The sequence below is a fragment of the Cyprinodon tularosa genome, unplaced genomic scaffold (genome assembly GCF_016077235.1).
Source record: "Cyprinodon tularosa strain WSP-4 unplaced genomic scaffold, ASM1607723v1 ctg609, whole genome shotgun sequence".
In the NCBI taxonomy this organism is placed as follows: domain Eukaryota; kingdom Metazoa; phylum Chordata; class Actinopteri; order Cyprinodontiformes; family Cyprinodontidae; genus Cyprinodon; species Cyprinodon tularosa.
The window spans coordinates 308,928-325,468 of NW_024039351.1; the positions used below are offsets into that span (position 1 = coordinate 308,928).

General features: G+C 36.8%; 1 protein-coding gene across 1 annotated transcript in view; it reads right to left on the reverse strand.

Moving 5' to 3' along the window:
* Positions 1–6,932: 6,932 nt before the first annotated feature.
* Positions 6,933–16,541, reverse strand: part of lrriq1 (leucine-rich repeats and IQ motif containing 1) — a 69,490-nt gene continuing 59,881 nt past the window's right edge. Inside the window, exons 22-26 of the mRNA XM_038307401.1 lie at positions 15,216–15,315; positions 14,368–14,428; positions 14,111–14,216; positions 7,899–8,020; positions 6,933–7,724 (exon numbers count right to left, since the gene is read on the reverse strand). Coding sequence (XP_038163329.1) covers positions 7,698–7,724; positions 7,899–8,020; positions 14,111–14,216; positions 14,368–14,428; positions 15,216–15,315 — 416 coding nt within the window. The 3' untranslated portion in view covers positions 6,933–7,697. The remainder of the gene's footprint in view (positions 7,725–7,898; positions 8,021–14,110; positions 14,217–14,367; positions 14,429–15,215; positions 15,316–16,541) is intronic.

Here is a 16,541-nt window from a genome sequence, read left to right on the forward strand (position 1 = left end):
AAGGTATATATATATATAGCCTATCTTAAGGCCTATTAATAAACAAAAGTCCTTATATTTCAGCTCATATTTAAACATCTCTGCTTTTCTATTTCCTGCCTAAACAGAACATTAGATTGACCAAAGTTGTAAATTATACTAATTAAGATAATAGAGAATATTTGTAATTCAGACAAAATAATAAGATAAACCATTTACATGCAGTTTTCAAGAACATAAAATCCTAATATGGACTCAAATCTAACTCCCTTCTCAAATGATTTTTTACAGTGCATGACTGCAGCTCCTCCTATGCAGCCTGAATCCAAAGCAAACAGCATTTTGATGTGACTGCAGACCCGCTCCGAGGAAGCAATCAAAATTGACTGTAATTTACAACATGTTTAGACAGGCGAAATGAGGCAATAATTTATCCGAAGCTACAAGTTGCGGAAGAAAATGAGGCTGAAACGGAGAGAGTTGGGCAGCGCGCTGATCCCTGCTGCTGCTAATCCGTTAGACGCTGGAGGACCGGAACTCTGTGGCGGACAGGAAAATGCTTTATTATGAAGATGAATGGAGCATATGCCTGCATGTAAAGGCTGCTTTATTGCTGTCACACAGATTTATCGGATGTAATGTTTATGATTTATATTTTATGACATTTTTTTTTACCTTTCAGTAAAAAAAAAAAAAAAAAAAAAAAAAAAAAAAGACAGGAGAGGGGTTGGATTTAAGGTAGCTAAATCCTTAAAAATTAAATTTTACAATATCAAGAAAAGCAGAAAATCGAATAAATGAAAAGTTTTATTAAAGAAAATAGGCATATATTTTTTTTTATATTTTCCCTGTTTTATATGATGATGGCGGTAAATTGGATTAAATACTGCACCTTTGTTTCTATTTAATAATTACGCGGACCCCTAAAGGAATATATATATATATATATATATATATATATATATATATATATATATATATATATATATATATATATATATATATATATATATATATATATATATATATATATATATATATTATTATTATTATTTTTTTTTCTCACATTATACTAAAAGTGCTTTAAATTTGGTCTAATTTTATGTCTTTACTTATGAGCGAAAATAGTAAGTGTTATTTTTTGCGTCAGGCCTTCTCTGCTGTCCTGACGCGTTTCTTCAGCCTGTTTTAGTCAATTTACTTGCATTTATATGAGGGACTAATATTTTTTCCCTGCCTTTTTTTTTTTTTTTAGAAATTAGGGTGAAATTAATGGCTTCATATTTAAACTTATTTATTTAAACTTTTTGTTGGATTTTATCTATTATATTCTATCATGTTATATTATATTTTTATTTCACACTTGATGTCTTTTATTATTTAATTACTTTTTCATGATATCTGTATAATATTCCTATAAGACTAAAAAAGTATGTTTGACTTAAATTGGATGAGAAATTATATTTTTTGTACAGTGGCGAAAACATGTTAAAAAAAAACTTTTAAATGATAAATGACAATAGTAATAGATAATAAAGATTAATCAACAGATCAAATTCAATTTATATTAAACATGCTGTTTTGTAAAATTTAAAGATGTATATTCATCCATTATTCAGTTTTTTTGGATTTCTTTATTTTAGATATATATCATTTTGAGTTGAATTAAAAAAGCACAATAAAAAAACAGTGAGTAAGTGAATACGATAAGCCTTATAAAAATCCCTATCTCAGTGAGCAAAGGACTGAACATCACATCAAATTCAGGTTTTTACCTGAAATCTAACAGTTCCATGAAAGAAGGATCAAATCAGAGACCAAACTGCCTGCATCTACTGAACCCTGCAGACCTCCTGCAGAAGCAGGCATATTGATTCCTGCAGCTTTAAAAAAAAAAAGAGCAGGGAAAGTTCATCTAAATTCTCTCCTTTATTGGAGGAATTAGGTTACCGTTGCCTAAAAGTCCATCTCGCACCACCAGTGAGGCACAGCAGGCGCAGCTTTGGTTCGCTCTGGGGTCAGTGGCAGTTACCTGGGGCTTCTTGGTGCCACAGCAGAAGATTTCAAAATAAATAGAGGTGCTCTTAAGTAGCAGGAGGGGTCTGTCTTATTGGCCCTCTGAGGTGACCTTGCACACTGGGCCATGCTGAGGAGAAAATGTGAAAAGTTCAGTGTGGTTGGTTTATAGGTCCTGTGTCTGAAGATCCCAGCCATAACAACGGATCAGTCTGTGGTTGACCGTGGTGATCGCAGGTTTATCAGTTTGACTAATTCTTTAAGTACCGCAGCCAATATGTCATGTGAGTCACCAGGGATGTGCTCCAGCTCCTCTTAAGCCAAAATAAAAACAACGTGACACTGACTGAGTTCGTCATCATGCTCCAAATAATGACCTGAACTCATTATAAGAGCTGTCAGTTCGAATGCGACTGAACATAGTCCAGCTCAACCAAACCCGAGCCTGAGAAAAAGCACAAACCTTACATCACTGTGCCCAAATCCACCCGCAGGTCTGACTTAATCTTCTGAAATGTCTTCAAACGTTGGCTCCCCACAAAAACACAAAAAAGAACCAGAGTTTGTTTTGCCCAAAAGCCCAAACTGTGCAGAGTTTATAAATGTCGTTTGAGTCTGCAGAACATTTGGCTCCAACAGATGGATTTTTAGAAAGTGAAAGCAGCTCTTTGGTGCTTTGAAAGCTTGCCTTTATTTTTGTTTGTTTGTCTTTTGTTCTTCCAGGAACCGAGCATTTCAGAGCAGCGCCAGGTTTTATCTTTCGGTCCCCTTGCTCTCATGTCATCTGGGTTAGTGCTAATGCACAGCATGGGTCACAGAAAAACGGGCTAAACAGAGAGCAAAGGAGCCAGCAAGAAGGATACGATGACATCCTGACAGTTTTTTTAAAAGATTCATCCTAAAAGCATCACCAGTTAAGAAAATATTTTATTTTTTAAGAAAACCTGGTTTGCATCATTCACCATTTCGCATAGTACAAGAAACTGATGCACTTTTCATTCATTCTGTCTAAATGTGCTAATTTCTGTAGTCAGAGCGATAAAATTTTGTAAAACAAACAGAAATATACTAAATAATTTACCCGATGGAACAGAGAGGAGGCTGTAAAGGCAGCCTCCTGGAGTCCTTAGGGCGGCAACTAATGAATATTCTACTGATTTATGGATCTGTCAATTATTTTTCAAACATCCATAAAAAATCAGACAGTTACAATTACTTGAGCAATATTTTTTAAAGAACTTATGGTATAAAGTTAGTTTTACTATACCATGCTTCTTACTTTTATGTGAATAATATTCTTGTGAGATATCACTACTCCAACTTGAGTAAAACTTCTTGCTATTCTGCTCAGTGTGAGTAACTGAGCTATTTAGAGGTGAAAATACCATCTAATTCCTGATTAATCAGAGAATTAGACTCTTAAAGAAATGTGAGTAAAATATCTGTCTTTGTCTTCAATCAGAAGCTTCTCCAGATCCGGTGTGAGACAGACTGCAACAGAAAAATCCTTTTTTTCTATAGCTATCAACTTCTATGACAATTTGTTGAAATGAGTTAACAGAACATTTAATTTCACTTTGGGATTCATACCGTAGCTTTGAATGTGACCGAATCACAAAAGTAAATATATATAGTAACTTAAAGCTTCAGTGGCCTTTAACTAGGAGTCTGTATTTTAGCTAGAAAAGAACTTACTTAGAGCGATAAAATAATGAAAATGTTGGTAAACACATCCGCAGAGTTAAACAATTAAGCATGGTGAAGGACGGTGTTGCTGTGGGCCTATTTCTCTTCTCAAAGGCCTTAGTCAACCTTGTCAGTGTGCTTAACAACCATGAAAATTGAAATAGAATAAGATGGAGTCTACTAGTAAATCAAAGTGTATAATGACAAGATTTTGGTTATGACTCAAAATTATGGAAGAAATTGTTCAAATCACAGGAAAAAAAGTGTTTCATTAAAATAACTAATTTAAAAGATGAGACGGCTCCTGCTCCAACCTAAGCCCTAAGAGGATTCACCAAGTAAATGAATGAACACAATCATGTAAATAATGAGATATTCTTTATTTAGCAAGGTTAAAAAAATAAATTAACTCCTTTTTCAGGGGTGACCTGACCAAGAGGGCAGCTAGAAGGTTACAGAAAGTAGCATAATTACACATTTGAATTAGAGATCGATCTAGTTATCAGATCTCATTCAGTTTTGCACATTGAGAAAATAAAAAGGTTTGTCTATTCTTCTTACAAAACAGCTGGAGCTCAGTGAGGTTGATTGGGGAGCATTTTTGAACAGATAAATAAAAAAAACTCAAGTGTGGGACGTGCAAAATAATTTGGCGCCTTTACTTTCATTGCAGTAAAACTCTTTCCAGAGGATCATTTAGGATCTCAGAATGATCCACTGTTGACCTTAATGACTGATGATGATAAATAGAATCATCCTGTGTGTTATCAAGTCTGTATATAAAAGCCGTTCTTTAAAGAAATCCATAAAAAGTCTTGTTTAAAGTTTGCCATAAGCCTCCTGGGAGACAGAGCAAACATATTGAAGAAGATGATCTGGTCAGATGAGAAGAACAATGCAGAAGTTATGTTTGCTGTAAAAGCAACACATCTCATCACCCTGAACACACCATCCCCACGGTCAAACATAGTGGTGGCAGCATCATGGCTTGGGCCTGCTTTTTTTCAGCAGGGACAGGGAAGATGGTTAAAATTGATGCAAAGATGGATGGAGCCAAATACAGGAAGAAAAACCTGTTGGAGATTGCAAAAGACCTGCGACTGGGACAGGGATTTTTTTTCAAAACAAAACTCTATTTATGGAGCCGTGTTTGAAATAGGCCATTTTGTTGCGTTACTTGCAACTAGAGGGAGGCTCTGGATCAGAATATTCAACTACAGATACTCAAAATGTTTGGCGTGTTTGTTTTGTACCTGAAAATATAAATAGAGTTCAACCTTGGAATCCTTCCACATTTTTCACTGCTGAGCGCCAGGCAGGAGCATCGTGTACAACAAACCCCCAACATCTGCAACACGACTGAGCCTGAATTACCTGTGAACTAAGAACCCAATCATATGTGCTGTCAGAAGGGGGATGGCCAGTCATGGAAAGAAGGTGGTGGGGGGTCCAGGATGGACTGGATTGTGGTCGCAGGCCATGAAACACAATGATGAAGGCCTTTCTAGATGACCAGCAGAGGAGAGAAAAGGGCTTACTGCAGGAACAACAAAACCTTAGGGTGTCGCTTCAACCTGCAGGTTGCCTGCAGCCTCCTGTTCAAGCTCTGCCTCCTGCATCGTTGGCATCAACTCCCCACACCGATCCAGCTAGTAGCCCATGACTATTGCGGCTTAATCCTGCAGTCCGTCAATGTGATGGGGTTAAATCTACACCCTTAGTGGGTGCTGGCTTTTGGCTAAACCAGCTAAGACCCGATAAGACATCCATACCAGGTGGGAGAGGGGAGTAAGAATTATCCGTTAAAATTAGAGAGAATAGCAAAGACCTGGATATGACCGGAGGCTGAGTGGCCCTATAGACTAGTTCCACTTCTTTCAAGGCTCTCAATGCCTACACCGCCATGGATAAAGACAGAGCCCATTCTTATAAAGACCTGAAAATGGCCTAATTGGTTACATTTGACGTATCATCTGAGGCTTATTGTCAAAAGTTCTGCTATGCATCCCTGCCACATTGGGAAGCACTCACTGAAACCTACCACCGCTTCAAGGGACAGTATCGATGTTGGATCCAGCGGGAGCAGAGGACCGAAGAGGACTATCATCTTGGAACAGCTTCTTTTTGTCCTGTCGCCCAAAGTGAGAAAATTAGTAGAAGATGGACTAAAAAAAATGGCCCTCCAGTACCTTAATGCTCAGAGAGGGGGACCTACTGCACGACCCAACACATCAAACCAACCCTCAACAATGGTTCATCCAGCCGCAGACTTTCACCAACCGATCGCATCCATCATTAGTAATTTTATTTGCACAAATAGTTTCATTAATGTGTTGCCTCTTTGTTTATTAAGAATGTGACATAAATGGAATTAATCCAGTATCAGTAAGAACAAAAAACAAGCAGGTTTTTGAGAAAATCCTAACATTTATTAGAAGGTTATCTTGAAGAATCTCTGCTTTGATTCATCAATAACAGATGTGGATAAAATATTAATTAATATAACACTAAACAGAAAGGGCATAAAAAATAATAACATAGGTCTTAGAACAATACAGAATCACTAGAAATACTTTAAGAAAAAAAAATGAATCGTTATTGTCAATCAATGAAATTCAAATCAAAGAAACTGTACAAAGCAAAGTATTTCTGCTGTGGCCCAAATTCTATTTTTCATAATTTTTTTCAATATAGTGTTTTTTTTTTACATTTTAGTTTTTCTACTTTTTTTTTTTACAGATTTTATATTTCAATATATATTTGTGAATTTTTCAATTTACGGGTTTAATATTTTTACTTTTTTATGTTTCAAATTTCTGTTTTTAGATTGAATTTTACAAATTGTATTCTTTCAAAATTGTTCTTCACAGATCATATTCTCTTTACGTCAAGCTTAATAAAAAGGCTCGCTCTTGATCAATACAACTGCTGTTGCTAACATCCTGCAGACCAATAGAAATGCGTCTTCGCTCCTCACCACAGAGGAAAGTCAGCAACCAGAAGTGACAAGAATGTGATCTATGAAACACAATATGAAAAGAATGAAACTCAAAAAACTCAATAAAAAAAAAAACAGGAATAAAAAAAGAAATTACATTTGAAAGAAATTACATTTGAAAATATAAAATCAGTTAAAAACTTGCCATAAAAACTAAAATAATAAAAAAAATTAAAAATTAAAATCTCAAAATTTATTTTGGATTAAAACATTTTTCACAGTTTAATTTCTGGGTTAAATTTTCGTTTTTAAATTTTTGTTTACATGACATGTTCTTTGCCTGCAACAATAATGGAACAAAATTCCCCCCATACTCCCCCTGATAAAAGACAGAGCTCTTATGTTTCAAAACAGAACCACCACATCTCCGGCGTGTGCCGCTAAGCGAGATAAAAATCCTCTCCAGCCTCCAGTTGAATCCCACCCTGCAGACACGCTTAACTGAAACACTGAAGGAAAATAAGCAGGCGGGCACGCATTTCCTGCCAGGGAGCCACTCCTAAGAGCTCACTATTTGTTTTGAAGTTCATTAACTTATGATTTTTCAGGCAGCAGGGTGGCGAGGAAGTCAAACGCCCCGAGGTGAGCCTCTCTACAGCAACGCAGCATGAGATAAATACAAAAAACAAAAAAAAAAACAATATTGATCCACCAGGCTTCAAATTCACATTTGGTCGGCCGGAATACAAATCAAACCCAGACAAAGTTTTATCAAATTTTATTCTCAAGAAATTAATGAAAAAAGTATTTTATTTTTCCTCTAAAGGTTTTGCAGTCAATATTTATAAAACATCCGGGAAACAAAAATTAAGAACAGTTCAGTGTTGGGAAATGCAGGAAACCTTCAGGTACTAAAGATCCTGGTTCCTATTTCCTTCCACAGTGAAGCGAGTAATTTCCCAGAGCTTTGTGGCTTCGCTCCATGTGTTTTGATGCGAGCTGGCTGCCTTCAAGTCCAAGCACTGATAGCTCTGGAAACGCCTCGAGATATTTGGGTTGCTCCAGGTCCTGTCCGTCTTCATTTTTTAGGAGGCCCACTTACTTTCTGTGTAGTTAGGGGGAAAAAAAAGACTCTTGTAAGAGCAAAATCTGAATAAACGGCGATTTTCTACTAATTTATTGGTATATATAATAGAATCATCTATAATCCTAACATCTGTCATTATTAGAAAGTAGAAAGGAGGTTATTTTATTTTATTCTTTTTTTTTTGCTATTTACTTGCAGTCTTTCTCTCTTCTTGCCTCCCCCCCAGCCGCCATCCAGTTGGACGGGGTTGAAAGAGATGTGCTCCTTTTTTCCAACAGGAGAGGTGACTTGTTTAAGGGGAACAGCTTCTTTAGCTGCAGAAAATCGGGTAAAGAATGAATCAATATTTCACATAAAAACTTAATACAAATCGTTCAACTCCAGATTTTAGGGATGACTCAAATGGATCGCTATCTTTTTTTAATGGGTGTTTTCAAAATTAAAAATGAATTAATCAGATAAAAATTAGTTATGTGAACACTATAATCTAAAGAAGCTTTAAGATATAACAGAATCTGACAGCAAAGTGAACTCAGGTAAGATTGATGTTTAGAGTTATTTAGCGAAGGATCTATATGAAGCTTTTCATAAACACGACAAAGGAAGAGTCTTTTTGACAGTGTATGATGTGTTCCACGTGCAGAGCTCAGGTCTCCACAGTTTCTTTGCACACGGAGACAAACATTTGGGGAAAGTTAGGGTCAAACTTAGGCGGGGAGGGGGGTATGTCGGATACATTGCAAGCATTGATCCAACTCTAAACGCAGGAACGTAGTCTAAAATGCCAATCTGCTCACAAATCAAACCCAATAAAACCTATTTAACTTTGGACCATGTTTGGGTTGGTTTGGTGGTCGTAGTCTTCATGTCTTGTTGAAAATGGTTTGAAGGAAAACCAACGGGCTCCTCTGAGTTTAAAACCTGGCAACAGTAAGTTTACTTAGGGTTCTTTCTTACAGAGCATCGTTGTATCAATTTATGTCTTTAAATCTTAAAGTCTTATAAAATGTTGCTGTTACTAAAAGTTAGCTTTGAATGAGCTAATATCTATCTTATGTTTACAGTATGGTGGTTCTGGTTGATAACAAACTAATATTAAATTAATACTAATAAAAAACTAATATAAAATTGTTAAACTGATCCCGAACAACTAGCTCAGACTGAAGGTGTTGCTTTATCATGATCAAATAAAGCTTTATACTTGAAGAATTAGAAAGTCCATTTTGAGCCTAAATAGAATTTCAGCACCAGGTGCAATGAGCTGACATGGCAGCACCATCTGCCGGCAGTACCGTGGTGCTACCAGAAAGCTACAGGCAGATAAGTAAATAGAGCCCAACAGTCCTGTAACATCTGTCCTGCAAGTGACAGATATTAATTAGACAAAATGATCTACAAAAACTCTAAGTTCTAATAAATCTTCCCCAGAATCTCCAATCGGAGCATCAAGGAAAAGGAAATTTCCTCTTCCGAAAAAACACAAAAAAGGTCACAGCATCAAACTAAGAACCAATCAGTCAATTATCATATTGATTTACAGACTAATATTTGTTGCTGTAACTAGCATCAGTATTATTAAGGACCTTTACTCCTTGATTACTGCAACGGTGTTTTCACAGGTCTGCCTAAAAGTGGATCAAACAGCTGCAGCTGATCCAGAACGCTGCTGCCCGTGTCCTCACTAAGACTAAGAAAGTAGAGCACATCACCCCAGTTCTAAAATCCTTCCACTGGCTCCCTGTATCTCAGAGAATAGACTTTAAAATCCTTCTGTTAGTCTATAAATCTCTGAATGGCTTAGCACCTAAATACATCACAGACTTGCTATCAGTGGATCAACCCTCCAGACCACTCAGGTCTTCTGGCTCCAGCCTGCTCTGCATACCTAGAACCAGAACTAAACATGGAGAAGCAGCATTTAGTTCCTATGCTCCACTTATCTGGAACAAACTTCCAGGAAACTGTAAAAGTGCAGAAAGCCTGAGTTCCTTTAAATCAAGACTAAAAACACATTTGTTTAGGATCGCCTTCGACTGTTCTAGTTAAACAGTTCAACTAAAACATAATTTCTTTAATCCAACTGTTTTTAATATTCTTTTTTGTTTTTGCGTTTTTTATTTTATTTTATTTATTTTTTTATTTTCTCCTACTTGCTTTGATTCTGTTTTATCTTCCTGTATTTTAATCATGTAAAGTATTTTGCATTGTCTTTGTACTGAATTGTGCTATAAAAATAAATTTGCCTTGCCTTGCCTTGCCTTTACTCAAACATCCATCAACTTAGCAGCTACATCAGAACGCCTGAGCAGCTTTAGCGTCTGCTTCAGTGAAAAACGGCGTCCAGACTGGATTCCCAGAGCTGCTCTAGTCTTTTTCCTCTTGGTATCATCTTTATTTTCACACTGGACTTTGTGCTTTTCTTTATTATTTCCACCCCGACTTGGGAGGTGCTAACTAGCTTAGCCTCAGTAGCTTCCTTGTTTTCCCCGTGCACATATGCGCAGCTCCTTTGTAAATAAAGTCCTTCATTTATGTTTACAATAACAAAGAAATGGATCAAGAAAGTGTAAAATACAGCGACGACACAGCAGGGGTATTAGGCTATATGTAATCTTTCAGAATAACAGCAAAACTTTCTATGCAATCAGATTAAATTACTAATGCCGCTAGATAAAAATAATGCTGCGTCAAAGCTGATGGTATTTTCAAGCACAGTTTATGAATTATTTTGGAAAACTGAAAAACTTCTTCAACAATCAAACTGAAGGAGAGACTTTCTATCTGTGCCATTTGAGCTGCTGTAGGCCTTTTTTAGACTTCTCTGCTTCAGGCACGAAAGGAGATTAAGCTTCATTGATAGCAGCTGAGCCAGCAGCCATTAAATTGATGATGTTCAAAACAAAACATTAAGTTTTTCTCTTACTTTTCGCCCAGAGTCATCTAATTAGAATTAATTAATCCACGATATGTTCCTAATCTCATTATCAAGCTGGCTGTTTAAAACAAATGAAACATTTAAGGCAAGACTATCAGAAAAAAACTAGCAGCCATATTTTCAGACCACTTTCTAAAGAAAATGTTTTTTGTTGTTTTATTTAGAAGTACATCTACATTAAATGTAGGAGCAAATTGACGCAGACCTTATAAAATTCCAGCTGGGAAAAAATTATTTGTCAGGAAAATAGGTAGAAATACGACCAGAATCCTTCAGAGGGAATTTGCTGACAATTTACTAACATCTACAGACATTAAAAAGGCATTGAGTTGAGTGCAAAATGGGGGACAGAAAGTCTTAATAGCAGCAATGAAACCTAAAAGATTTCCTCTGCATGTGGAATGAAAATATGTAAGTTGACAGAAACAGGACCGACTCCGCGAGGATCGCATTGCAGCAGGTTACACACAAGGTTTCACAGTATTTACTTAGTTTCACTGGTTGAACGTTTTTAGATTTTAACTTTCAGCTTATTTATTTTTTATTTTTTGCTTTAGAACCAAAAGGCTATATAACGTTTTGGTAAATAAAGTGTGTTTACGTGAGTTTAGTGTTTCTTGTAGATTTAATATGTACATTCACCTCACAGAAACTGCTTTCCTGTTTCCACCCAGCCTGATTTCTTTTACGTTTCCCCTGATATGTAGGTTTACTGACACACTGAGACCATTTCATGCCCTTTTTCAAGTTTATGAAATAAGTAATTGGTTTTTTAGAAACACATACATTCATATTTCAATTTACCCATGACAGGTTTTGTTAAAGTGTTTTTTTTTCATTGGTTCCGACAGAGAGGCTTTCTTTCATTCCTACGGGGAACAACAGCTCTGTCTGCATAGCACGCTGCTGCACCTCGTGCGTTTCATTCTGAAATCATCATCCGAATTCAATTTGGCTTCATTAAAGGGGACAGGCTCGTCCTTCATTTGAATTCCTGGGCTTGTTTAAAGTGGTCATCTGCTGTCAGTCTGTCAGTAGCATCTTTGTCGCTCCAAGTCCTGAGCTCTCGTTTGTCTTGAAATAAGGACTAATCATTCCTCACTGAAGGGGCTGTTTTCTCTCTCTGCCCACTTCCTCTCAGGACAGATTTCACGGCAGCCTGTCCCCATTCCGACCTTGGGCCCCCCACCACATACATGTAAAAAACTGCAGAGTTGCACTGTTGAATTTAGCCTGCTGCTTTATAACCTTTAATCTAAAGGAGCAGTTTTATTTAAAACACACGTACAAAAACGACTCTCGGCGCACATTTTGCTTGATGTGCAGATTTAATACTATGTGGCCCCCAAAGCATTAATGCATGCATGGGCGGTTCTAGAAAGGGGGCCAACAGGGGCCAGTGGCCCTGTAGAGCTGGTCCCTGGAACGGCCCCTGTACTAAAATCATAAACTATAGATATTGAAATAAAAGTAAGTCAAGGTTTCTTGAAAGAAGCCTATTTTTCCTAGATACAAGGAGGTAAGTTAGACAATTAATTTAGATGAATTACCTTTAAATATGAAAATAAAAACAACTCAATTATCTAATTTCATGTGCATAAAATCCTCGTTCCTTTGGCAGACAATCACATTTATCTGCTAAAAGTAAAGGCAAACATGCTTATTTTAAGAAATGTGTACTTTTATAGATCAGTTTTTGCAGTATAACACTCATACATCTCTCAGATATGAACTGACAGAAAAGTCCAAAGTCTTACTAAGATAGGATCACAGTTTTTGTCTGTTTGATCAGGCAAAAATTTGAAATCTAGAAAAGGAATTTTTTCTTAAACTAAGTGCATTTTTTTTTTCTTTAACAGAGGAGGTGAGACACTTTGCCAATGGAACAAGACAATTTATATTTGCAATTTAAAAACAACTGCATTGCCCAAATTGAAGTGCATATCATCTAGTTGTCTTATTTTAAGAGTAAACATGCAAATCATCTTATTCACCAACTCAAATTAAGGGTAAATGCAGTTCATTTAAGTTATTTTTTACTTATTTCTAGATTGTTTTTGCAGGGCATGGCTCATACACTAGAAAATGCATTCTTAGGCTGTTCTCTGGACTCAGTGGAAGAAGTGGCTGAGAGGAGGGTGCTGTCCAAGCTTGTGTCCATCATGGACAACACCTTTCATCCTCTGTACCAGACTGTAGAGGAGCTGAGCAGCTCCTTTAGTGAAAGACTTTTACCCCCCGTTTGTAAAAAGAAGCGCTACTGCAGGTCATTCATCCCTGCTGCAACCAGACTTTACAATGTGTCAATACAACAGCAATAACTTGTGCAATGTATAATATGCAATTTACTATTTGATTCCCTATGCAATAACCTGTTACTCTATATTTGACACCCAGTGCAACAACTATAAATATAAATATCCATCTATACACCCTATGAAATATCCATGTATAATGATTGTACTAAAAAAATAATTAATAAAAAAACCCTATGTGAAAGCACTGTATATATTGCATATATCCAATGCACCTTTTTCTTCGCTTGGCACATTCTTCTTCTTTGACTATTTGAGCTGATGTAACGAGTAAATTTCTCCACTGGGAGATCAATAAAGTCAATCAATCATCAGTTCTTGACTTATTTGGTTGTTTCCTTGTGTTCTGTGGCCCCATGAGAACCACCCTGGTAAATTTCCTCTAAACCACCACTATCTCCACACTCCTTCTCTGCTCTGTTGCTTTTTATGCCGCTGTAGACTCTTTTCAATGTACTTCATAATAAAAGGATAGAAATAAGCACTTTTAGTGCCATATCTATTTCCAGATTGTCTTCTTTCATTTTTATAAAATATATTTTTTATCACTTTTGGAACATAAAGAATATGTAAAGCTCACTACTACGATGTTATGTTTATATTTTTTAAATCTAACCATGTATTTTTTGCCTCTAGACAAAGTCCTTAAAGCTAAAAGCTCAGTAAATATTTGGTACTAATGGCATAAATGGGGCTTTTCCAGCCATAATTCATGGCATGCACTGAACTTGTGTAAATTATTACAAATCTGCCCAGCGTGAAACAGCAGCCAACTCTGGCTGCTTAGTACATAATATATCTGCCAAACATTGGCTCTATTACCTTTGACTTCACCATTCCTGCTTTCTTTGATGTTTCACTTGAGTTAAAGTGACTAAAATCAGCATTTACTAAAACAAAAATCATCCTAGAAGCGTTTGTTACTGTGGTACTGTGCATAAAGAAAATAGGGATTCTGATCTGTCCACAGTATAAATCTCACACAGGCCTTCTAGTTTTTAATGATCACTGCAGTTGTGGGGCAGGAGTACAAGGTTGGGAGTTTTATGATGCATCTGCTTTGAAATAAATCCTTTAACTCATCACTGGCAAAAGTAATGATGAAGAGTTCCCTCTGACACATCATGAATAAGAAAAATATGTTCTAGACTAACTTGCATGAGTCGAGTTGCTTCTGCAGGGATAGGTGTTCACTTTGCTAAGCTGGGCAGTCACACACAGTCCTGCAGCGCTGGAATGATCCCCGGATGACAGGTCAGCCTGCAAACAGTGTAAAGGTTCACAACCAACAAAAAAAAAAAAAAACAAGAAATGTCAAACTTTAGAAAAAACTAGAAGGCAAACTTTTTCAGCACAAGTTAGGAAGTTTGTCTCTATTTCTGAACTAAAAGGAGGATGAAAAAATACCCACCAGGAGCTGAACTCTACCTCTGCTCAGACCGGTGGAGTTTATCTGTGGTAAATGAGGTCCTCTTAGGATAAAAAGGAAGAAAATATTCAACTTTTAATCAGATTGTTGTGAAAACTTCTGACTACAGCAGCAGGACAGAAACAACATCAATAAGAAAGATCACATTTTTCAAAATACTTTAACATCCAAGTCCAGGGAAATTAAATGTCATTTAGAGATGCAAAAATTACATGACCTGTTAAGAAGAAACATCTTATTATTTTAGTTAAAAATATGCTGTAGGAAATCTGTTCCCATTTAAACCAACAAACGGGTAATTTGTATCTTTATAGATGAAAAACAGAAAACATTTCATAAAAATGAAGACTTAGTTTGTTTCTAAGGGTTAAATAAAAAGAAACAAGGAAGAAAAAAAATATACCTGTACCTAAAATAATACTTTTAATGTTGTTTTATTGTGAAAATTAAATTCAAATTTTCTTTATAAATCCTGCTAAAGCTTCTTGAACTGTTATTTGTTAAAATTCTATATTCTGAACCATTAGCTGGCTCTTTATCATTTTTAAGGAATCTTAAGAGCCACAGCGGAGGGTCCAAAGAGACACTTGTGGCTCCGGAGCCACAGGCTGCAGACCCCTGCTCTAGATAATAACATTAAATTGAAACAGGAAATACAAATTATAAAACAGAAATGCTTCAGTTAGATTTTTATAAAATCCCTTAGGGACACAAATGAGTAAAGCACCAGAGATTTGATAGAACATGTTCAGATTATGCTGCTGCATTCAGCAAAACTGAAACCTTGAGGCGTTTTACAGGTATTTTCCCACCGACATGAAGCCCCTCACCTCTGTGAAGCAGCCGGCGCCTTCAGCTCCTCCTCAGCCTGTTGCCTCCTCATCCTCTCTGTTCGCTCCGCCTGCGGATGACCAATCTGGGCCTCTCCGACTACAGATCCCAGAAAATAAAAGTTTTTGTTTCGGTTCCTTCAGTGATACAGACAGAGAAGGTTTATCCACACAGGCTTAGATTGAGCTTTCTGTGGTTTGTCAGGTCGGTTTATTTGCTCTGAGGACTCTGAGGCGTTATGTGATGTATTGAATATGTCCGAATGATTCTCCTTCTGTTTTCTAACATCAAAGCAAAGTGTCACACAGAAATCTGAAAGGCTGCTCATTTACGATTTCTGCTGAAAGCCTAAAACAAGGCGGTAATTCACAGTAAACATTTATGCCGCAGTGACAGTAAAGCTGCTGCGTAGGGCTGTAAACCCATAATGAATTTTGACAGTCGGGTGCTGCAACTAATGACGCATTTATTTAAGCCATTTGCTCGCTTTTGTGGAGCTGTAAAAAGAAGAGAAAGGCTTTACAGTTTTCATGGGTTAATTGAAAGGCCCCAGTAAAAATGTCCAGTGATGGATGCCTCCCCCCGGGGCAACAAAGACCAGGAAATAGCTTTACGCACTTCTAAAAGTACTCAGCTTCTTTTTTTCTTTTTTTTTTTGCAGCCGTTTTCTCTTACACTGGATATTTAAAGTAATAAAGTTATTAGAAATAAGTCACTGAATGATTTAGATGTTAAATTATCACATGTTTCTATAGAAAGCCACAGTGGCTGTGATTCTCAGCTTGTGAGCAATCTGTGATGAAGTCTGTGACAGAAAGTCTGCACTAATGCCCCCCTCCTGTAGCTTGTTACCCCCTACCCTGAGCTCCCACTCTTTTGCTTCTCCCTAAAGAAGCCCCGAAGCGCCTTCTTGACCTCCTCCAACCTCCTGGATCCTCCTCCAGCTCCCCTGCAGGACATCTAGACAGAGCCAGAAGGAGTCACGCCGATTTAAGGGGGCTCTTAAGCACATTAAGTGATCTGGTGTCTACTAAAAAGGAAAGAACTGTGAATCAAAAAGCTGGTGAAAAGGAGGTTAGAGGCTTTGCCCATCCCCCCCAAGCTAAATTAAGATGATTAGGTCACCGGTTGGATACAACGAGCCTTTTGCAATTTATCCCTCCAGCTGTAACAGAAGTAGTTCGGGTACTGACAGCAGAAATCAGCCTGTTTTTCAAACACAATCTGATTATTTTCTCTTAATTTGCTCTGATTAGACAGTAAAACATTAATTTATTCATTTTTTTAAAGAAATTATGATAATTTATATAATCAAACTTAACTGA